Here is a 23,626-nt window from a genome sequence, read left to right on the forward strand (position 1 = left end):
GGAGAAAGCATCACCTTACGGGCTTACTGGCATATTGGATCTGCTGGTGATTTCCGGAGATGCATTTCGGAATACTCTATAGAATATCAAGTGGTACTTTTGATTTGATTATTAATAATATTCTTGGACAGATATGGGCAATGGTTGCTATGCTAATACACTTCAAGGAAATTCAGTCACTGTGTTAGCACAAAAGTATCTAATTGAATAGTTTTGTATATAAACAGAATATTTCACATATATCCAATGTGAAAATGTCCAAGACTATTGCTTACTGATAATATACTATAATATACTACATAACTATAGGTATGAAGAGCAGGCGTTTTTCATCTACAAAAAACAGTACTACTTGACGCACGTATTTCTAAATATAATGCCATCGAAATTGTTTCTTTATCTACTATTGTGTATTTATTTCAGAATCGCGTGAAGCAGCACCCGACAGACTTGACGCATTACAACCCTCACGCTGAGATGCCAAAACCTAAACATGAGCTGAAACTGGAGATCAGGAACCCTGAGCCGCCCAAGCGTCAGAATCAGCCGCTGAACGTGCGAGACCTGGACACCAGGACCTCTCACACTGAGAAGAGCCAGGGAGCCACCACGCCCAAGACGATTAGCACAGCTCTCAGCAACAGACATCCAGCGGAAGACACCACGCTGGACTTCTCGTACGACAACATGGGTATGAACGTGACCCCCCCAGAGCAACCGGCTGCCAGCCACAAGTTCTGAGGTCCGGCAGTCACTTTCGGGGGTAGCTCGGTCAGGTATATACAGGTAACCCACGACATCACTACCGACACGTAAATTTCGAAATCGAAACCCAATTTTGTACGACCTTTTATTCGAATGTGCCGCCGTATCGCAGTATTATAATAAGTTTAAAATCGATAAGATTATTTTATAGGTACTTATATGGAAACTTTGTAGTAATTTAATTTTATAATGTTGTTGAATATACAGCTCAAATCAAAACTGTACTTAGAAAGATGAGTCATTTATAAGTATGTGAGTTGATTAGCATTCTACTTTAGATAAATATATCACAATAATTGTAAATTTTGGTGATTTTACTTAAATATTAGATTATAAAGTTAGATGTAAAATGTTACGTATATTACTACAATTTCATCACAAAAGATGTTTGAAACCCGTTCTTTGATGCCGTGGAGTGTACTTCACAAAAAAGTCATGTAAGTATTCTTCTGTATCAACTCTGCATAGTTTTATTATTCTCCTATTGTAGAAAACATTATGCAAAATACTTAGATTAAGTTACTGTAATAACTATACGAGTACATCAGGGGGTTAAAAAGGCCACATCAAAGCAATTCATAAATAAATAAATAATCTAAAAAAAGCAATATTGCAATTTGACATTTGCGCATATAAAAGTAAGTGCGCAATGCAAACTAATGTCAAATAGCAATATAGCTATTTTAGGTGAATTGCTTTGATGTGGCCTTTTTAACCCCTCAGTACGTCCTTCAATGTGCAGCTATTGTTTTGTGTAAGTACCCCATGGTTGAAATCATAAGTATGGTAAATATAATATTTTGTTATAAATATCCGAATAGCCCGTAGGTATATTTGCTTGATAATTCCATCCATTGTGTAACGTTTAATTAAAAGCAATCATCCTAGTTGCATCTATTGATGCAACTACTAAAATTAAAAAAGACTTATTAGTCTTTTTAATAATAAATAATCTGATCTGAGCTTAGATGACTTTAGTAGTTGAAAATGTATTCAATCTAACGGTTTCACCTACCATACGAAATTTCAAACGTGTATTTGTAAAGTTAGGAGTGGGAGAGACGGATAAAATTAATATTTGTGGTTATGCAAAGCTCAATGTAATCGCATTACAGTTCAAGTTAGTAGATAATAGGTATAATATACGTTTAGTAAGTATACTTTATTTTTAGGTACCAACGCTAATTTTAGCTGTAACGTGTATTCCTAGAGCAATACTTTCAAGAGATTAGTAAATTTATTGATAAGTGTTTACGCCAGATTTTGATTAAGTTCTTAGAAAAATACAAGAAAATCCGTACTTAGAAGGCGGTCTCCATTGATTTATAATGTTGTTATCTATGTTTTTTTTTTGTGTGTACTTACCTACATTTTTTTATACCTTTCTGTTTACTCATATTTCATTGTTTTCATCAATTTGCTAATTAAAAAGTCAATATATTTTTTGCCTCTAACTCGGAACAAAAATAGTAATTGAATATGAACATATTTTATTAAACAGAGCTTTGCTTGGGTTTAAGTGAACTTTCGTCATAAATTATTTAATAAAATTATGTTATCCGAAGCTTAGGTACTTATTTTCATTTTGTATAAAATAAATAATGCAACATTATCCACCTTACAAATAAAAAATAAACCGGGGATGAACGTGGGTTTAAGTATTTGACATCCAAGCAAAGTTCAGTTGAATTGTATGATAATTGGATTCAATTTTGCTTGGCTGTCAAATACGTTTATCCTTGGTTTATTTTTTATTTGTAAGATGGTATAATGTTTTTGTGTATTTTTTTAAGATTTCTAAATTCTAAATCCATACATTGTAGCTAAAAGTTTTGATAACTGAGTTAAATTATATGTAGATAGAGTTCTCAAAATCTGGCATAAATATTCACGAACATATTCAATTAGAATTTAAGACATCGTTTGTGGAGTTTTGTTAAAATTTTTGTAGAAAAATAATAGTTTTACTTGTTGCGTATCGAGTTCGACTCGGGTTAAAATAAAGAATTTCAGCTTGGCTGAGGTAGTTTTTATTTTGAATGTAATGTCTTATGTGTCTGTCTGTCTGTCGTGTCTGCTATGTTATGATTGACGATGTGTGACGTCTGAACTTTCGTGTTATTAATTGTCGGGTACACATTGTCGTAGCAAGTATTACATTACATAGTAAGTGCTATATTGTCACTACATTCATGTAATGGGCGTGTATTCTGAAATAGGAAATATTTAATTTATTTTAAGGGTAAGCAGTTACAAATCAATAGCCAACTCATTATGTAAATCTTATTCAATCAATAAACACGATCCTCAAATAAGGTTTATCGTAAGTTTTCTTGAACAATATTTTCGCTCAGATTAATGTTATCTACCCACTTAGGCCTTTGACTACTTAGAAATTGCTGGAACCTTACAATAATAAAAAGCTTTTATTCAGAAATATCTAAGCTTTACCAAGAATTATTATATATTTCAGAATGCATTTCTCATTGTCTTTATCGTTTTGTATATCATTTGTATTCTGTGAATCCTTATGTATGTTAATGCTACTGCAATATTGGTATAATATATCGGAGAAGTTAGCCGGTTGCAGATCAATTTTCTCGTTAGGAATATTATTTTTACATTGAAAGTTTAAAATATAATTAAACGTTTCATTTGGCTCGAATATTTAAATGATTCCAGAGCCCGAGGGTGTGTGGGAAATTATAGCTCTTTGATGAATACATTAACGCATGCCAGTTTAAATGATTGTTCAAAATACGATATATTATAATATTAAAACTTCATACAGCATCATACAGGGTGTTTGAAGGCTGATTCAGGCCATGTTTCTGTGTTGATATTAATTAGAATTTTCCGTCGCAAAAGTATGGAACAGAAAATAATCTTAAAAACACTAAAATTTTCATAAATTTTCAAACTATCTACTTGTATGTACTTGTATAGGGTGTAAGTGACATCTTAACCAATACTGAGGGAGATGATTCAACTCATTATACTGAGTTCACATCAAGTGGAATTTTCCATCGCAAAAGTATAGAAATGCAAATAATTTAAAAATACACAAAAAAGTACATGAAAATTCCACTTGATATCAACTCAGAATCATGGTCTGAATCATCCCCCTCAGTATTCGTTACGATGTCACTAACACCCTGGATATTGAAATCACTCTCACTGGACACGGCTTGCTGCCTGCGACTGGCGGGGCTGTGTTGACATGCGTTGCTGGGTGCCTTTGTACTTTAGTCCAGACTACTTAGTAATATACCAGATTTATAATAAAAATAACGCACATTTAGTATTGAAGCATCAATGAAATTTAAACTTATTTATAAATAGACGAAGACGAGGCAGCGTAAGAAAATAATTAGCTATGACTGACACACGTAATACAATATTTGTGATGTGTATTTTAGCACTTAATTAGGTCATTAGCTCAGAATATGAATTTAAACCCTTTATTTGGATATGTTGTCTGGTTTTAAATTGGAGTCTTCTGAAAATAAACCAGAAAGGTTTTCAGATTGTCATTTAAGATGTGGTGCTTTTACGAAATTAAATTGGAATTTATTTACTAGAGAACGGGTAATGTTGCTGTGGTGATGATAAAATAAACATCTGTAGGAGTTATTCCTTGGATAGAAGTCAAGGTCTTGGCAACGCTGCCTCTTCAAACACGAATGCTCTAACGACTAGTGTTCCCTGTGTCACGCACCTGCAACTCTCTTCCCGCACATTCCGTTATTTTTGTTCTCAAAATATAAAATTTTAAAACTATGTCTCGATGCTCGCGAACTGCTACATCACTACGAGTGCTAGGGTTATCACAAATCTTGATCACAATCAGATCATTTCATCACATTTTTCTTGTTAAACATTAAAATGTCTTTGATAAATAATTAGGAATAAACTGCGCCCAATTAATTTTTGCATCACGATTTTTTATGAATCTTTTTAACATTAAAATTTTGACTTCGTTTTGAATCTCTTTTTACTTAAGTAGTTGGTAAAATAATGTTTGCTTTTGATATGAATTCCACTAACCATCACAATGATAATTATAACGATAACGTAACACCATTTTAATTATTATAAATTATATTATTCTAGATTAATTAGGTTTTAAGGTCCGAACCGTCCATACAAATCATTCCATTAGGGTATTGTAAGAGTTATTTAAAATCATTTATTTAACTGTTAATTATAAGTAGAGATAAGTAATTTCGAACGTAACAGTATGAGTAATTATAAATTTAATATTTAAAGTCGGAATATCTACTTAAAGGACTCTCGTGGCAATATCGTACTTAATTTGATAGGCTTAACAAGGTTTTGAATATTAATTTTAGTACTGACTTTGATAGGATTCAAAATTGGAGATCTTTTTCATATACTTACTAGAAATTATCAGCCAAAATAGGTAGATAAGTACCTCAATATTACCTCTGGAAATAATTTTGCAGAATCTCACTACGTTCTTCGGTTTTTAGGTACGAAGAGAACAATTTAATAATTAAGGAAAATGGTTAAAATAAAAAGAATATCTTACCTAAACCTACAAAGTTCGTACTGAACAAGTGTATTAAAAAATATTTCTTGAAAATATTTTAATACCCTTAACTTAGTCTGTAGATGTAAGTTTTAATATATGTATATACAATGGAACCCTCAGGAAATCCGTCCACTAGTTAAGGATCGTAGAAATGTCGGTGTGTGACAATTTTGTTATTATTTAGGGTAAATTGAAATATGTTGCTGTTAATATTAATGGAATTACAAATAAACTTTTAGAGATCAATTCAGTTTTCATTCATTTCGTATCCATCATGTAAAATTAACCTTTATTTTGTGTTTTACGTTAATGTGTCATGTTGTAGTGGATACTTACTTTGTGGTCAGTTTGATCAGAGTTGGATATTGTTCAATTCGCCACTATTGTTAATGAAAATGGGTAATAATAGACACATCAATTAATTGCATTATTATTTATTACAAAATATTCAATATAAAAAATATAAATACTCAATAAGTAAATTGCTCTGAAGCGAATAAATTAATAGACAACGTTAAAGTAAGCTTCAACTTGTTATGATCGCAAGTGACAGAGGTACCGTCTCTCGTCGACATTAAGATTGGTGTTTTCCTGTATGTTTTCCTTCACATAATGCCATTGTAACTTCACCCCGTCTAAATATCGCCATCACATCACGATATTCAGTCGTACATATGCCTTCTGTACGGCTTGCGTCTCTTTGGATAGTTCTCATATTTTTCCATCATTTTTTCAATTTGCTTTTTCATCATCTTTTGTTTATGTTTCTCCAATATCTCAGAGTACACGTCTGTGAACGGCAGGATATTTATCCCGCCGTCTGGAGAAACCAGACCAGGTAATCCAGGGACGAATCCCGCTGGTGGTCCTTGATGGTAGATTGGAGGGATCGGGTACGTGGGGAATGGAGGGAAAGCTGGGAAAGGCTGCGGGGGATAGGGATACGGTTGGGGAAACACTGGTAGCATGGGGTGGGTGGGTGCTATTGGGATGCCGTAGGGGATAGGTGGTATGGGGACGGGGACAGCTGCAGGCATCGGTGGGACTGCAAGCATGGGACCGGGCAGGCCGGGCGCCGGCGCCGGCATTGGCATAGGCGCTGGTATTGGAGCAGCCGGTATCGGAGCTGGTAACGGCATGGGCATAGGGATTGGTGGCGGGGCAACTGGCACTGGTATTGGTAATGGAAAAGTATTGGCAGGACGCTTATCTGGGGGCCTTGGTGATGTCTTGGAGTAACAATGATCAGGAATCTTGTTCGGATACCAGAACAGTGGATTGCATGGGTCTTCTCCATTTGGTGAGTTGGTGCGGTGCTTTTGTGCCAATGAGTCCATGTAAGTCAAGCCGGAGATTGTGCATAATGCCTTATCCACGGCGAATACGACTAGAAGTACCTGCGGAGATATATTTGTTGTTAATAAGTAGTTAGTATATTGTTATAATTTGAATAAATGGCAGGGCTAGCGTAAAAACAAAATATGTTTGTTTTAATATAATAAACACAAAGTAAAGACGAAAAAGAAGTATTTGACTATTTATAGGATGAGAAAGATTTTAGCAGCGGTCTAATCTTAGAAGGAAACAATATGTGTTATAGGCAAAAAAGGTCGTAAGTACTTGAATAGACTTTGAGGCGAGGGAAGAAATTCCATGCTATATCAAAAAACCCTATAAAACATCCGTTTCAGACGTCAAACTGGAGGCGACAACGGATTTCATACAAAATTGATGGTCATAGGCTTCAACCAATGTACACACCTATATGATGGAAGATTAGATTGTAGGTTTTACCTTATATTCCCCCATTTTTTACATGAACGAATGCGCAATGATAATTAATCAGTAGCGTTGTTCTACGTATAATCTAGCATTGTACTTATTATCTGCATTTCTCTAAGAAGACCATGCAGCCAGGTAGATTTGTTTAGATATTAATTAATGGATTTGATTGTACTTACTTGCCAGAAGGTTTCCATGTCGCAGCATGTGACCGTCACCCTCTGTACAACTGAGTGTTCAATGCAGCCGTTCAAGAGAAGCAAAATTAAATCTGCTCCGCATTATGAAATCAAACAATGGACAAGCTCGTGTTGTATGCAAAGCACAATAGATTTTTGCAGTCATATTCTTGTTTTTCCTTAATTTGTTTCCTTTTTCATTGAAACAATGAAAAGACTTCGTGTTACGTAAGTAGAAATGTTTTACATTATTTACCAAACTTATTTACAATTAAAGTACTTCGTAATAAATTAAGTAGAGCTTCAAATTATAATCATAAATCTAAAACATGTTGACTAAATATTAAGTTAGGGTTTACTTCTTGTTTCTTGATAATAAGCTACCAAATTACCGATTGTTATTTTCTTATTGATAACTTTATTTTTCGGTGTAGTCTGCTCATGTTTTGACTCTTCGTGCAATAATTTGTCAGGAATTTTTTCATCTTTATTATCGGTAGTTTCTTCATAGGGTTGCAACATTTTTTTGTGTTTCTTGGAACCTTTTACTTTATCAGTTTTAGTATTATTCGTGTCTGGTATGGTATTATTAGAGTTATACGTTACAGGATCGTAAATTGATTTTTTGTAAGTATCTTGAGCAGCATCAGAATAGACATGGGCGACTTTTTTGATGATATCTTCAGTGTTTTCTGATATCGGTTGTTGGTAGACGGTGGCCGCGCCGAGGTAAGGCAGCAGTCCAACGAAGGGTATGGTCGGTAGGCGCCACGCGTCTCGCTGCACCATCTCTAGCATCACCTCGTATGGCAACTTCGACCGCTGCGATAGCATGTACCCAATCGCAGTAAGCTCGTCGTCCTCTTCCTCATCATCATCTTCTTGCAAATATCCCAAGTGCTGCGGTGTATACCGCGGATACTCCGTTTCAATATCTTGAAACTGTACGTCGAATTGAACCGATGATTGGGTCTTCTGTCGTTCTTTCTCGGCCTGTTTAAGTAAATTCGAAAACGACTCGATTTCTTTCTTTCTTAAAGTCTTACCTGGATTCATGGCAATTATTTGGGAGCGAATAACTTTTTCGTACTTCTTTAGGCAATGGTCTGGCATGTGCAGTGGGTGCCAATACGTTGGATCACATATGTGTTGATTTTTATATCTCTCTTCGAAGTCGAAATGGTCTCTGTATGAAACACCAGCGATGGATGTCTCGGAAAATGTCATTAATTTGCATATAAATAATGTTAAGAGATTCCATCGAACCTGGGAACAAGAAGTTGATTGAAACACAAAAATAAAACTTATAGATACAGTAAGTACCTATGCGTGATTCGACAGGCAAATTATGAAATAGTGCAACGTTAATGTGATGTCCGCACTGCCTACTCAGTCAATTCACGCCAACACGTGGGTGTTCGAAATATACTCTGCTATCATTTTGTCCCAAATATTTAGTTTGTATTAAAATTATGTTGCAAATAGCGTTTGATATTTTGACGTGCATTTAGAATGTAAGTCACACAAATGTCACATTAGTTTAGAAGTGTTTGTGTGAGCTGGATATGTTCGTTCATAGCGCAGCGTTGCGAAGTGGAAACATACATTATTGACGGTTTATTATTTTGTACGTGTCAACACGGTACAGCACGCTCGTAGTGTGGGGCAGAGTCACAAATTACCAAAAGATTTTTAAAGAAACAGTAAAGTTTGATGTAGAAGTCCTTAAATAAAGATAATGATTATTAATGATGCATGTGCGGCCAAAGGTTCCTACTGAACCACCCATTAGATATAGAGAAAATAATTCCTAAGTCGGTTTTCACAACATGCGCGGAATAACAAACAGCAGACAACTATGTGTTTTTCTTTAGTTTTAAGGCTTTGGCACACCAAAAGCCCCCGCTGCATATTCAAAGGACGTAATATACGATTCCAACGGACGACCCGAATAACAAACATTTTAGGACTCCTACACCGGTGTGGTCGACGCTTTTCCTCTTCAGCGCTTGTCGCTATTGACCCACTAGAGTTGATTGGCTCTTTTTCAAACGCCCTGAGCCGAATCTCGCACCTAACTGGCCATCCTTTGACCTGTTGTCTTAAATTTTATACCCGGTGAGTATAGAATCTGGGTATGGTAAAAATAAACATGTTGTAATACAAAGTTATAATGAAGTAGATCGCACCACGTCATTCAAGGTGTTATACTCAATTATACTCTTGTACCTATTAAAACAAACGCTTTTGGTGTGTCGAAGCCCTTAGTCCAGCAGAGAAGCGACACATACTTTGCATAATTGTATACGCATACTTGAGTGTTAAAAGAATTAAAAAACTTACGTTGGCGTTCATGTTCTCTTTGATTTCAGTTAGAAGCTGGCAGCGTCTTTCACTTACGTTTTATTGGCACCTAGTTAATGGTTTGTTACAAACTGATTTCTTAAAAGTGTAATACTCGAACACTCACTGTAGCCACTAGCCACCTGTGTGGTTATGCAATTTATAAGTCGGAAACGTACGCGGATTCTGAAAAATTGCCGTATTTTGTTAGAGTAGTAAGTCCGGTGATAAGTATTGCCTTTTTTAGGCGAGAGAGTAGTGGTATATGCAACCTATCAATACTAAGTATGTTTACATTATTACTTAAAGGCTTTATTCTCAGTGTACGAGCTAGAGATCGGTACGATTGACGGATGGAAGACAGGAACGATAGGAATAATGTATTCTGGCTTCGTTTGCTATTTAAGGCTCAGAAGGGTTAAAAAGGCCCCATAGAAGCAATTGATCTAATGGAAAAAATAACTTTATTTATAACTTATTCTAAATTTAAACACAAATAAAACAATTTCATACTGTATTTACAATCAATTTCTTCTGTTGACACATTTAGTACTCAATTTGTTTTTGAAAGCTTTTCTTTTACGGATTTTAAATTATTTAGTTTCAATCCTTTTTTCGGTTTGGGTTTGGTTTTTGGGTATCTGTTAAGTTTTATAACTACTGGTACTAAAACTACTGGAGCATTGCACTTTCTATTAGGATCTGAAAAAAAAAGTATTTTGGAGGGTAAAAATGAATCGGGAATCTTTGTTAGGCTGTTACACGGTTTAATAATAAGTACAGTAAGTTTTTTTTTTCGTCTATACTTACTTGAAAATATATTCTGTCACTACATATTTTTCAATAGTCTAAAATGGTAATGTTTTTTCGTGTTACTTCAAGCACAAAAACTCAATTCCAACGGTTGCATATGATCTCATTAAGTTTTAGACAATCACAAGATTAATAAGATAGAAATTGAGATACACGAACATGTGTGATTCAAATGATTAAGAATAGCTACTTGCAAGTACTTACCAATTTTACTGTCCTTCTGATCATTCTTAGCACAAAGGATCAGTTGAATGAGTAATAAACCAGTAAATATAATATATTTTTGAAGCATTTTCTTGTTTCACTTACATTTAAACGCGTCACGTTGCTACAGGAAATGGAAGTAGTTCGGTTTTAGGTATAATTAGGTATAAAAGTAAAAAATACAAAGTTTCGTGATAACATGATTTTATTAGTCAGGTAGCCATTTACAGTTTCCGTTTATGGATATATTTATTGAAGTAGGACATAAAAAGTTGTAGTATATAAAAATGTAAGTCCTATTTTTATCCCACACTTCTTATAATTTCAAAACAATACACATTCACCCAGTAAAAGCTGGCATATGTTATGACAGAAAACAAGGAATCAATGAAATGAACCAAACATTTTGTAAACAAGTACAAGCGCGCGATTTTCCTGGTTCGAAGTGAAAATGTAACATTTCGAAAAGCGGTTTTAATACTCGATTCTGTTTATGAAGAAAACCTTATTGTTATATCAAAGAGAATTATTATGAAATGTGAAAAAATATGCGATTTACTGCTTTAGAATTTGAAGGTCCATCTTTTTCTTGTCGAAACTCTCGATGAAGTCATCATACTTTTTATTTGTGATGAATGAAGGCATCATCAGGGTTCGGGGTGGGCAGCAGCATATAGAGTTAGTGTCATCAACTGTTGGATTTTCTTTATTTCCTAAGTTCCTTCTAGCATTGGATCGCCTTTCCACGTTTGTTTGAAGATTCGTTTCATCTTTTATTTCTTGGACATCTTCCTGGTATCTCCTGAGCTCTTCTCCTTTCATAACACCACGAAGTTTATAGAAATCGGCCACAGCTTCGTTGATTTTAAAGTCCAAAATGCATTCTGAAAGGAAACAATTAAGGAAAATATTTATTGACCACTTTCACTAAGTACACTACATGGTAACATTATGTAAAGGGTACACAATAGAGTAGGCAAATCAACTATTTTTTAAGCCCATATCTATGTGTAACAGAAAATGCATCACTTATAACGTTACCTACATATTGCCAAAGGCAAAAATACTACGATATACGATATTTACGTATATACCTTTATTCGGAGGACACTTGCATTCGAAGTTCGGCGATTTGACGGGCATAGTTTGATGTCTTCTAAAGAAGTATTCAATCGGTTGTTGGGGTAAACTCCATGACCATTTGTCCCAGGGAAGACGATCGTTATTTCCCAATCCTTTGTCCAGGACCGCTAGCGACAACACTATCAATACCTATAAATTAATGGAATTAATTGAAGTTTGGTGCTTCAAACAAAATATTTGAGAAATGGGTATCTAGCGAAGTAATTGTACATCAGATCTGCGTAAGATTTTCAAATAATGATCAGGGGGGTTAAAAAGGCCACATCGAGGCAATTAATCTAAAAAAAGCAATATTGCAAATTGACATTTGCGCATATAAAACTAAGTGTGCATTGCAAACAATCATTCTTTGAAAATCTTACGCAGACCCCCAGAGATGTTAAAAAGGCCACATCGAAGCAATGCATCTAAAAAAGCAATATTGCTATTTGACATTTCTTGACATTGCGCGCCTACTTTTATATGCGCAAATATCAAATTGCAATATTGTTTTTTAGATGAATTGCTTGTAAGCTTTTTAGCCCCTCTGATCTTAAATCCATTCCGCTCAATTACTCTTTTTTTTCAGTCTGTTCATGTTAGTCTATTCAGTGTATTGTCGCTCTTTAAAGTCAGATGCTTTGGTACGTACGCACCAACGACCTCCACTACAGCCGATTTGCAGCCCGCCGCTTCTACGCGAAAGATTATGGTAGCCACAAACCATTGAATGTTAAAATTTAATACCGTCTACCTAATCTATCGTACATTGGGAAACCAATAGATACTTAAGCAGTATCTACTATTAGTTAGGTATTGTCTTTTTTTAGTATATTATATATTAATCTAAACTTAAAAATGGCCGGCGAAATAATACAGATACTCGTAGAATGTGCATCTAACAAACCATTGGTTGTTATTTTGTTGGGGTGGGTATAATATTATACAGTATTAAATAATTTAATTCCGAGTGACAAGTTCATCTTTAGTGATATCGTATTTAATTAAATAAGATTCATATAAATAAGATTAGTTTAAGTACACTGCAAAAATAAAAATAGTGTTAGGTCAATTTTAAAGTTAAGTCCAAGCTCTCTGCATTTTCCATAGGTTCAGGGTACTCTAATTTTACAGGTTCCTGGGTGATTGGGATATCTGAAGGTGGTTGTTTTTCTTCTTCATCGTGTATGTGACCAGAGGTGATTAGTTCATGAGAATACGAAAGCAGATCGGACTGCTTCAATGACGATTCTGTTACTTCTCTTGCATCTTCTCCAGAGACAATATTTTGACCAGTCGTCGAAGAAACGTCTTCGTTGACATTTATATCTATTTGTGTTAAATTTGAGTGATCATTCGCAATGATATCAGATTTGTCATCTGATTCTCTTTGTTTATTTTGACTTCCATTCCTTCTATAACGACGTAAATTTTTATGTTTTGTTCGTACTCTCCGAATTTTTTGAATCTCGGACTTAGATTTTCTCATCGTAAAAGGCAATGTAATATTATTGGTAAAACGGAATCTTTTCGGTTTGATAATACGCAGATGTGAAAAGCGTGGCAGCCAATTTCTTATTATATTGATGTGTGTCGTTGGCGGTAGTTTTATATCATTAACCTTATGATTTGTGTGCGTTGATAGACGTTGAGCTTGGGCTGTATACATTTCAGGTGTGGTTCTGAGTTTCTTTTTACAAATACCGAATATAGCCGGACATATTTTTTTAGTTGTTGTAAGTTTTGCTGTCGTGGTCGCCATCGTTGTTGTTGTTGTTGTTGAGGGACATGTTATATTTCTAACCATTTCTACCAAATCTAACTTCAAGTCCAGATTCATCAGTTGTGCAGTTGTAGTAATTTCTGTTGTTGTCTTCGGTTTAAACGGAGCGTTGGGATATTTACTAACCAGTTTTTCATAGTCTTTTACATACTGTAATTTGTATTGTTCTTTGGCTTTATTACCTAGATAAATAGGGAACTTTATCATCATTCTTTCGTTCTCAGGGTTCTTGCATCCGCCTTCGCACAGCCTATAAGGCGCAGTGAACAATAGATATTCAGGTCTTTCCTTCCTCGCTAAAATGTAAATTTACACTATTGACATACAACTTGGTAAGAACAAATCTTAACGGTTTCCCTATTTATTCTGGTTTTAGGTCAAAAGTAATTATACTTAATAATACTTACTTTGTCCATTGATTAATTGTTTAATGAACAATTCTCCGTCTGTGGCGTCGCGAGCGCCGTCAGCTGGTGCGCTATCTACTAAATCTCCTAAAATAATTAGAAACAAGCTAAATACTACGAATTCATAATTATTAAAATGCATAATAGCCTTAATTTTCTCAACAAATAGTGCTTATTTTTTATCACTTCAGAAGGATAGTTTTCAATGTATGTACTCTTACCCCAAGTTGTATACCTATAAACGTGTTAATCAAACTATTTTGAAGTAAAACTAATGTAATATTTTTTTTATGGGTTGTTGCAAATTGTGTTGCAACAACATTGCGGTTGATGTCCATAGTCGGTACTTACCATAAAATATTTTATTTACTTCGTACTTCAATTTTATTATTACCAGTTACCTATGCTTGAGAGAAAAAGTCTGTTAAATTGGATTCTGTGTAAAAGATAATGAATGAAAAAAGCGCTCTCAATCTTAATAATAATGCTTTTAGCGTTGTAGTTTTTTATTGTCACTCATATTACCGTCAACATCTTCCTGGCGGCGAATTGTAGGAATATTTATGTACATCAATTAATAACTGTCACAGATTCCAAACTATTTCCAATTGGCGAAAGAGTCCGAGACAATTGTTCCTCTGAGCGGGTAACAAAAATAGCCGACCAAGACCAGGCCTACAGTCAAGAATGTTAATAAATATATCATGTCTTATAACAAACATAACTCATGTGTTTTCAGTATTGTGCAAGAGTTACGAGAATTGTCTCAAACCATTTGTTAAATCACTGAAGGCCGCAGACAGTTGGTGTGGCTACTCTACGTTTTCCTGTTTATATAATCTGTGCCATCATTCGCTTTGTTGACCAATTACGCGGATTACATTGCCAAATTATTATATTTAGTCGCGTGGCTTAATCAATAATACTGTTGTTTCTGTTAATGCATCGTTTATTATAAATGTGTAACATTTTCATAAACCATTTTTTTGTCGCTTCACTTAAACTGATATTCACTTTGTATATGCTAGTTGTTCAAGGGGAAGATGGAAATAAAAAAAAACAATTTTATCTCTCTAGTCGTTGTATACGTTACATACCAGGAGAATAATGTGTCAATCTCGGCCTCCGTGGTCCAGTGGTTGAGCGTTGGGCTCACGATCCGGAGGTCCTGGGTTCGATTCCCCGTGGGGACATATCACAAAAATTACTTTGTGGTCCCTAGTTTGGTTAGGACATTATAGGCTGATCACCTAATTGGCCGAAAGTAAGACGATCCGTGCTTCGGAAGGCACGTTAAGCCGTTGGTCCCGATTACTACCTTACTGATGTAAGTATGTAGTCGTTATATGAGTCACGTCAGGGGCCTTTGGCGGCTCAATAGTAACCCTGACACCAGGGTTGATGAGGATGAGGTTGGTGATTCACCTCACAACCCACACGATAGAAGAAGAATGTGTCAATTAATGGAAATCCTGAACATGTCTGCGTAACGGTCAAGGTTACTTGGCTAATATTATGCTTGGGGTGGATTCTAAAAAGGAATGAAAACCTATAGAGTATGACATGGTTTCAATCTAAAGACTGTTCAGGGCACAAGCTAATGTTAGTTGTTATAAATATATCTCAAGAGACAGAAAATAATATAGAAATGAAAGGGTGTATATTATTAATATTTACTTATCTAAATATGTTTTCTTAACAAATGTCATAATAACAATTTGATATCAAATAACAAATCAATCAAACCAAGCAAAATAACTTCGTAGGGTCAGATGCGGCCGATGTACCTTTAAATTAGCGAGTTCTGCCAAAAGATACCGATTATTCGGTCAATGAATGAATAATTGATGGGACTTATTGACTGAATAGAAGCTGATTGGTGATGGACCGTCTACCATCAGTAGCTTATTCATTGACAATTCTTTATCGATCAGCATACATAATAATAATAAATACTGTTTATTAACGATCCAATGTGTTGAGTACTTGTATTGAACTGATCTCAAATTATGTAGTATTTTTGGAAGGTCTATTAATATAACTAATAGGTTCATTGCACTCGCTGTTTTCAGAAATGCTAATGGTTTAACGAGTTTCAACGAATATAAAAAAAAAACCTAAATTGGTTTGTTCGCTTAATCATCAATTAGTACCGAGTGCATGTCGCGGCGTTGCAACAGGCGTGTCGCAAGCTGCCTCTTCTATTCTTGTTCAAGTCTATCCAATCGATGTCTAGGCTCCCTTGGTCATTGTAACATTTAATTATCTTCAATTTGGCCGATTGCCTGCTTTACCTGCTAGGTAGCCCAAGCTGTTGGCCGCCACCCAAGCGATTATATTCACTGAACTGTCAAAGATAAGTTATTTTAGATATCTCGACATTGAAATTTTAGCCCGCTGGCGATGAGAGGATGTGTCGCGTCAGGCGGCGCGCGAGGCGCGGCCCGCGGCTGCGGTGTGACACGCGCTTTGAATTAACCGACGTTTTACTCATAATGTTTGTAGTTTGTAAAACTGTCATCTTTTGAAATTTATGATCTGAAACATTATTTAGGCACGTAAATGAAGCGTTACACAGAAGATCACTGGCCAGTATTTCTGGCTGCTAGCTACAAAAGAAAATTAATAGTCAGTTTTCTATTACCTATTCCATTTAAATAATAAATGTAATTTGATTGCTGTGTTTTAATTGATTTCATTGTGATTATGATGTTTGGCAGGGTGCGAGATCCGACTCAACTGTTTATCTGTTCATCAAAGCGCTGCATTAGATGGCGACTATAGATGGGGATTATAGGGCGACTCAGTTCATTATTCACAAATCATTTTTGTTAATAAATTCCCCCTCGTAGATATTTCTGTCAAAGTTAATAAGGGCCATTTATTTTGGTATTTAATCTTAAATATTAACGTATTTACAAGTAAATTGGAGCAATTACCGAAGATTATTCATGTACATAATTGATGGTAATCTCTATCGTCTCTATTAAGGATATTAAAAATAAAGGCTGCCCTGGTAGCAGTAGGTACTTACTTATACATAGATATTGCTGAAATATTTTGATAATATAATACACTTACATGTAGAATAATTATATTCAGGGTGAATTCGTTATGCCTAACATAATTTATTTATATAAAAATCAGTCAAGTAAATAATGTTGAGAGAATTTTTAATATAATAATATACTCAGGACTCTGCGAAAAGTAATATTCCAGTGTAGATAATAAGAATATGAAAGTAGATATTCCATAAAAAATATTGCAGATTGTATCCCTTTTCTGGGGTGATTATCTAAGTGTGTTAGGTTAGTGTGTCAAATTGTGTTGTGCTGCAGCAACGCGGCTATGTTGAAGATGGTACATATAATAATAACTAAATGTTTACATTAAAGAACTGTTCTTTATTCTTTAATGTTTATTACCTCACATCTAGTTCAAAATCTCCTACATCACATCGCATTGCGGTGTTGATACGATCTCGCTTTGCGTCATACGTGGATCATGCGGATTTGAATTTTGGGAAAATTGAGAAAATAACATCGATTAAATTTTCATCTTTAAATAAGAACAATTTCTGTCAATATGGCATGAATTTTCAATAATATTAGATAAGCTCCTCAAAGTTAGATTATTAAACGCAAGCAAGGTATTAAATAAAACTATAAAATAGTTAACTTAAGAGTTTATTGTCTTACCCAATTAGGACATTAAAAAAGGAATGCGGACGGCTCTGGATCGGCCGAGCTGAGCGCGCGGGCCAGGCTGGGCGGCATCACACCAACGAAATCCTGTAACAGGCACAGCAAGGTCACGTCGGAGACCGGAGCGGGTCCGCGAAGCCAGGTCAAGCAGGGTGTTAGAGCGAAGCTAGATGGAGACGGTGTTAAACCCAAGCCTGGAATACTTCCTCGAGATTAAGGACTTGCTGTGGTAACGGTGGAAGCGTGCGCCGGTGGAGATGTGGTGCAGCAGGTTGGAGTCTTGGTTGCGAATGGAGCGCTGCGAGGAGGAGTTGGCGAGGTAGGTGCGCAGCGCGCGCTCGCCCCACGTTTGCGCACGCGGCTTCTCCGCCGGCAGGCCCTTGTTCCGTCGGTCCAGGTAATTGATCACGTCGTCGTAGTAGTTGCACCGGTACCGGTACAGGTAGTTGTACTGCAGGAATTTAGGCCTGCAATACATACCAATGTACGCTTTATTACCATATCAGCGGTGGTTACATTTGCTCCGCAAGTAAATTAGGAAGTAGCTTATTAGTCTATTGTATACGCAAGTGTTTATTCGCCGTAGCAAAACTTACCTGACCCAATGTTTGAAGACGAGTTTTTGGGGCTCTGTTCCTTTGACAATGGCCTCGGGCTCGGGGGGCTCGGCCGCCTCGGCCTCGGCGGGGGCGGCTTCGGCAGCCTCGGGCGCTGGCTCGGGCTCGGCGGGCGCGGGGACGTCCTCTTCTATCACGTCATCCCACATCTTGAATAGGGGTGATCTAAGATCAGAAACCACTGGGTTATTTATAACCGACACGACACAAAATATTCACACTTGAACTTGAGAGAGCACTAGTGGACGGGTCACGCCGCGGCAGCACTGACCTAACTGGGTTTGGAGAAGCGTGTGGAGCGGATGATCGTTCGTGTGCGACTGGTGCCGCGTCCCCCGGGTGCGCCAGCAGCCTCCCGATTTATCTCTTTTCGACCCCACCTAGCTGTCGCAAGCGCTACTATGTTAGCGGAGCTGCCAATGATGTTCTGTCAATGCGTTGACCATGCATCTCATCTGCGAATTCCTCTCCGTTTCCAAATGCAGTGCCAAGTTGTACATTTTTTTTGACGGGGAAGATCGTTAATTGTTCAATTATTTTTACTATTTGTTTTAAAGTTTACTAGTGACACATTAGGTAGTGCAATCTAAATTGCTTGTCGATGTATCACTTGGAGGTCAACGAATAATCTATATTAGTCACTGTACTTTAGTTGAACGTAAATTTTAAATGATAAATGTATCGAAAGCGTGTTAATGTTTATGTGATCGTATAATCTGTAGATAAGTTAAGTCAAGAATCGAGTTGTTTATCACCATCGGTCATTACAAGACGATAATAGAATTAAAAATATAAGTCCGTGAAAGTAGTACACGTAGGAAATAATGGAATAGCGCCAGGTTGGAGATGTAGTAAAAATAATATTTCTCTAATTTTATTGTCCGGGGACACAACAATGTTCCGGGATGCACATCAGTATTTAAAATTATGATGATAATAACGATGTTGGCGTTGAATAACGTAACGTAAACTAAAGTCACTCACTGTACCTTGGCGTGCTGATAATTATCTTGGGTGCAGTGCAGAAGTAAACTTGGGGCTAAAATCATTAGCCTACATTAATCCATGTCGACGAAGCAAGCTCCTCGCTTGTTGGAGATTTTAACATGCAGGCCTTTGAAACTGTCTCGGAGACGTACGTTTTTTCACTATTTTTCCACCGTCACATTCGTATTGAAATCGTATTGAAACCCGTACATGCAGTGTTGTGAGAAAAACTTAATCAGAGTTCACTTTGCGAGATTCGAATGGTGGATTTTATAGAATGCGAGATAGGACTGGGCCATCGTGCCTTTCCAAGTCGTAATTACTTAATGAAAGGGTTTTATCCACATTCGTAATTTATGTTCATGCATGCATCGGTTCCAAGCGGACCCCAGTGCTCACCCCTGGGCAGTGGATATTCACATGATATTTCCTTAGACCTAATTTTCCTCGTTGGCCGCGTAAGTAAGTTTTAACTGTAAGTACATGTGTCCGCCGCCCACATGGGTCACCAGGGCTAACATGCGCAAGGTGATAAAATTATAGATTAAATAAATTTTGTTGAAATCGATAAGTTTGTTTTTTCTCTAACATGCGTGTCACGTGATTTTGTTCGTATTTTGACAGAACAACATGAGTTATTTAGGTTCACATATTAGCATCAATTGACAAAACGACATACCTAATAAAATTGGGTAGTTTCCTAGGTCAAAGATAAATTATGAAATTTTGATTAAGTACTAAATAAAGACAAATCTAAGAGTGAAAAAAAAAAGAGTTCTTTTCTATTTCACTTGTTTATGAATTTTAATAAAGGGAAATGTAATAATAAGAGCAACATTTTGTTACTTTCTTCTACATACATACATACATAAACTCACGCCCGTAATCCCAAATGGGGTGGGCAGAGCCACAAGTAATCAAAGACAACTTGCAGCCACTGTTGATACGAAGTCCTAAGATGGATATGATGAACTTAATGGTGATAAGGGATCAGCCTATCGCCTATAACATTAGTCCATTATGTTAGAGGAAGCAATCCCTCTGTCGGTTTTTACGACATGCCCGGGAAGACAAGCAGCTGAACGTGTTCTATGTTTTTTATTTGCTCCCAGAACAGCATAGAAGCACTTTCTTCTATGACGTCACTAATGAATTCACGTAATTTGGTGTTTTGACGTTTCGTAAAACGTAGCTGATTTAACTAGCTGGAAGCTACCCTATTATATCGTCAGATACGATAATATGACCGTGACAACATTTTACCACGTTGCTCATGTTAGCTCTACCGGTTTTCGGCCCGGTTACGTCCGGTTTTGGGGGTTTTATCATTACTTTATGTTTATGTATCAACTATATGTCCAAGGGTTACCCACAGATCTTAGGTAACCTAAGCACGTGCGGTTCTAGATTATAAATAGCGCGCAAAAGATTTTAATCCACAAAATAACACACTCGCATAAAAAAATATTATGAGCTTGTACGTAGGTGTCACCGTTCTAAAAATTGAGAAACAATTAAAAAAAAAAACGTTGTTAAAGCATTTTTCTTATCATGGACTTAACTTTTTACTCTCTGTTCTGTTTATTTCTTAATAAATCCTCTATAATCCGGTAACCTGCTACACGGGTCAAAAGTTGAAGACCGATAAAGGTCGTACAGAGAGTGTAGGCGTAATAATTAATACGCTACGAAACCCTTTAAAAAAGCACTCTCTGTACCGGAAATACTGTTTCTTTTTCAGAAAGGTGACAGAGCATGATGCAATAGGGAAGTTTCCAACTAGTCAAATCAGTTACTTTTTACTAAACGTCATCATCTCCCTAGCAGTATCCCGTTTTTATCAGGGTCCGCTTACCTAACCTAAAGATTTGACAGGTCCGGTTTTTCACAGACGCGACTGCCTGTCTGACCTTCCAACGCGTGAAGGGAAAACCAGCCCAATACAGGTTAGGTCACATACCTCCGAAAATGCATTTCTCAGGAATGTGGGTTTCCTCACGATGTTTTCCTTCACCGCTGAGCACGTGATAATTGTTTTTGATCCAAACATGAATTTGAAAACAAATTCGACAATCATTGGTCATAGGCCTAAGCCTGTGCCAGATTAGAAACTGCGATCTCAAAGTGAGAGGCAAGCATTCTACCAACTGGGCAACCACGGCTTTTCTTTTTACTAAACGTGTAAACACGAAATTTCTATGTAATTTGTATGAAAAAGCAACCTGTGACGTCACAGAAAAACGCGACAAAATGTCGCACTAAGTATTTTTGTTTATTAAAATTCATAAATAAGTTATATGGAAAAAAAGAAAGATCTGTCTTTTTTAGTAATAAAAATTTCATTATTTATCTGTGACCTAGGAAACTACCCAATTATGTAAGATAAAATATATCTATACAAAAGCCCAAGCCTATTTCCCAAAAGGATAGGCAGAGGCCGCCTGTAGTGCTCTGGTCCTGTTGACGTTTTTTTATGTCGTTACAATTGCCATCCCTTTCACATTTTCCCATTAATGAGGGATGTAAAGACTTGCTTTCGTTGAACCTTTTATTTCATGAATAACAGACATTTAATGAGCAACTTTTATCTTTGTTTTTGGGTATAAATTATGACCCCTGTTACTACACTCAAGCACAACACATCTTCTAACCATTATTATTATGATCAAAATAAACTGAAGTATAATCTGTTCCAAATATCAAGATATTTTAATGATTTATGCTTCGGCGGTTACATTATATTTATGAATAATTGATATGAATAAGTAATTGGAGCTAATTCCTGTAAGAATACACCATCTAATTTTATTGTAAGTTTTCTTATCTGCCGAAAAGAAAAGGGACGGATGTTTGATAGCTGTTAATTTTTAAATGAATTATAATATTGAATGAACCAATAATACGAATAAACCTATGGGTACTTAACTCGCTGGTGTGCAACCCGTTTGACGTGTGCTGTCAACTTAATTCTGTCGGGTTATTGGTCAATGTGAAATTTTTAGATGGTCGTTTTACATTTCTGCCTAAAACTGCCTATTTCCCCATTCCTTTCCTTTTCGGCGTATAAGACAATGACAGGTATAACTTGAAATAAAATTAGATGGTGTCTTTAGCGCTATTCATCATCATCAGCTGTACGGCATAGGCCTCCCCCAAGGATCTCCACGACGACCGGTCCTGCGCTTCACCAGATCGTCGCGTCGGTCCACCTTGTAGCGGGCCTACCCAGCGTCGTCCGACACGTGGTCGCCATTCTAGAACCTAGCGCTATTAAACTACTACAAAGTATAGGTAAACATAAATACTAATGAGACAACCAGCTCAGCATGACAGGAGATTTGTGTAAGAGGAACGTGTCTTTATACATTTACTAATTTGTTTATTTTCCTTGCCAAAATGTGATTATAATCCCCACCAATATATTGCACTACAAATTTACTACAAATACATTCCGTATATAAATAAGCTTATAATTTATTGCAAACGTTTGTTATATTAGTTAATTAGTTGATTGCTACCTGTCGCGTCGTCATAGTAAAGTAGTAGATAGATTCTTGATAGATAATGGAAGGTAACGATATTTAAGCTAATAAAAATTCTAAAGTACGCTGTCACATTTTCACGCTTTTTAAACCACTTAATCGATTTAGATGTAATGGTATGATATTTTGAGACCCAGGAAAGATAATTTTTATCCCTTAAGAATAACACGACATGGAATAACCGAAGTTACAACGTGGAAGTCCTTCACCCATACAAAAACGGCCATTACTACGGACCAAAAAATGCAAATACAAGTCATGATGCGTGGTCGTAGAATACGACTACGTTCGTCGTAGTGATTGACTACGCGACGTCGTGAAAATGCATGGCCTGACACAAAATTTTGTATAGTAAATGCATTGTGCTTTGTTAGTGCTACGCCACGTTGCTGTTTCGTGTACACGCATTTTGATCCTGAGCGGTATGTAGGTATTCAGAACTGGCGGGGAAACAGGAATTACTCTAACTCGTAACAGAAAATGTGGTGCATTGACAATGGCAAACGAGTTATGTTTAAATATTACTTACGTATCTGATTTCTGTACGAGGAAGGGGGGGGAGGGGTATGTCTGTAATATAATACGGCCTTTGTGGTCCAGTGGTGAGTTAGTACATCACATGATTGTCCGATTTAAGATGATCCGTGCACTTATATTTTTTAAGTCTGCATACTTATATTATTATGAAAGATTCACGGCGAATTAGCGTTTCTGCACTGTAATGACTTTCCCCTCCTCCTTTGGCAGTCGGAAAAAAGAGTCTATAATAGCAATCAGTTCTTCTGAATGCGTTATTATTATTTGTCACCTTTTATTCATTCGC

General features: G+C 36.3%; 4 protein-coding genes and 1 long non-coding RNA gene across 6 annotated transcripts in view; 1 reads left to right on the top strand and 4 right to left on the bottom strand.

The window, feature by feature from the left end:
• The window catches only part of LOC126380531 (protein grindelwald), a 37,187-nt gene extending 31,621 nt beyond the window's left edge, over nt 1-5,566 (top strand). Inside the window, exon 5 of the mRNA XM_050030002.1 lies at nt 424-5,566. Coding sequence (XP_049885959.1) covers nt 424-741 — 318 coding nt within the window. The 3' untranslated portion in view covers nt 742-5,566. The remainder of the gene's footprint in view (nt 1-423) is intronic.
• Nucleotides 5,567-5,982: 416 nt separating this feature from the next.
• Nucleotides 5,983-7,299, bottom strand: LOC126380256 (uncharacterized). The gene is made up of 2 exons (XM_050029535.1): nt 7,282-7,299; nt 5,983-6,717 (listed from the first exon to the last, which is right to left on the bottom strand). Exons 1-2 carry the CDS (start codon nt 7,297-7,299, stop codon nt 5,983-5,985), a joined length of 753 nt encoding a protein of 250 aa, XP_049885492.1.
• Nucleotides 7,300-7,629: 330 nt separating this feature from the next.
• On the bottom strand, nt 7,630-8,508 carry LOC126380257 (uncharacterized). The gene has a single exon (XM_050029536.1). It carries the CDS (start codon nt 8,506-8,508, stop codon nt 7,630-7,632), a length of 879 nt encoding a protein of 292 aa, XP_049885493.1.
• Nucleotides 8,509-10,876: 2,368 nt separating this feature from the next.
• On the bottom strand, nt 10,877-16,409 carry LOC126380542 (uncharacterized). The gene is made up of 3 exons (XR_007568488.1): nt 16,248-16,409; nt 11,736-11,913; nt 10,877-11,525 (listed from the first exon to the last, which is right to left on the bottom strand). It is a non-coding gene; the product is annotated as an uncharacterized LOC126380542 (long non-coding RNA).
• A 1,214-nt stretch (nt 16,410-17,623) lies between these two features.
• LOC126380535 (flightin) lies at nt 17,624-18,696 on the bottom strand. Of its 2 annotated transcripts, XM_050030008.1 has the most exons (4): nt 18,546-18,690; nt 18,254-18,439; nt 17,862-18,124; nt 17,624-17,742 (listed from the first exon to the last, which is right to left on the bottom strand). In XM_050030008.1, the coding sequence occupies exons 2-4, from the start codon at nt 18,421-18,423 to the stop codon at nt 17,729-17,731; spliced, it is 447 nt and encodes a 148-aa protein (XP_049885965.1). In that variant the 5' UTR covers nt 18,424-18,439; nt 18,546-18,690; the 3' UTR covers nt 17,624-17,728. The 2 variants fall into 2 exon arrangements, with proteins under 2 accessions (XP_049885965.1, XP_049885964.1); XM_050030007.1 differs by lacking the exon at nt 17,624-17,742 and having other exon boundaries at nt 17,809-18,124; nt 18,546-18,696.
• Nucleotides 18,697-23,626: the final 4,930 nt, after the last annotated feature.

Source organism: Pectinophora gossypiella, chromosome Z, assembly GCF_024362695.1.
Source record: "Pectinophora gossypiella chromosome Z, ilPecGoss1.1, whole genome shotgun sequence".
NCBI lineage: Eukaryota > Metazoa > Arthropoda > Insecta > Lepidoptera > Gelechiidae > Pectinophora > Pectinophora gossypiella.

Coding starts and splice junctions, on each gene's coding strand:
- LOC126380257 (XM_050029536.1), bottom strand. CDS start 8,508: ATGACATTTTCCGAGACATCCATCGCTGGTGTTTCATACAGAGACCAT.
- LOC126380535 (XM_050030007.1), bottom strand. CDS start 18,423: ATGTGGGATGACGTGATAGAAGAGGACGTCCCCGCGCCCGCCGAGCCC. Junction 18,125..18,253: donor GTCTTCAAACATTGGGTCAG/GTAAGTTTTGCT, acceptor TATGTATTGCAG/GCCTAAATTCCTGCAGTACA.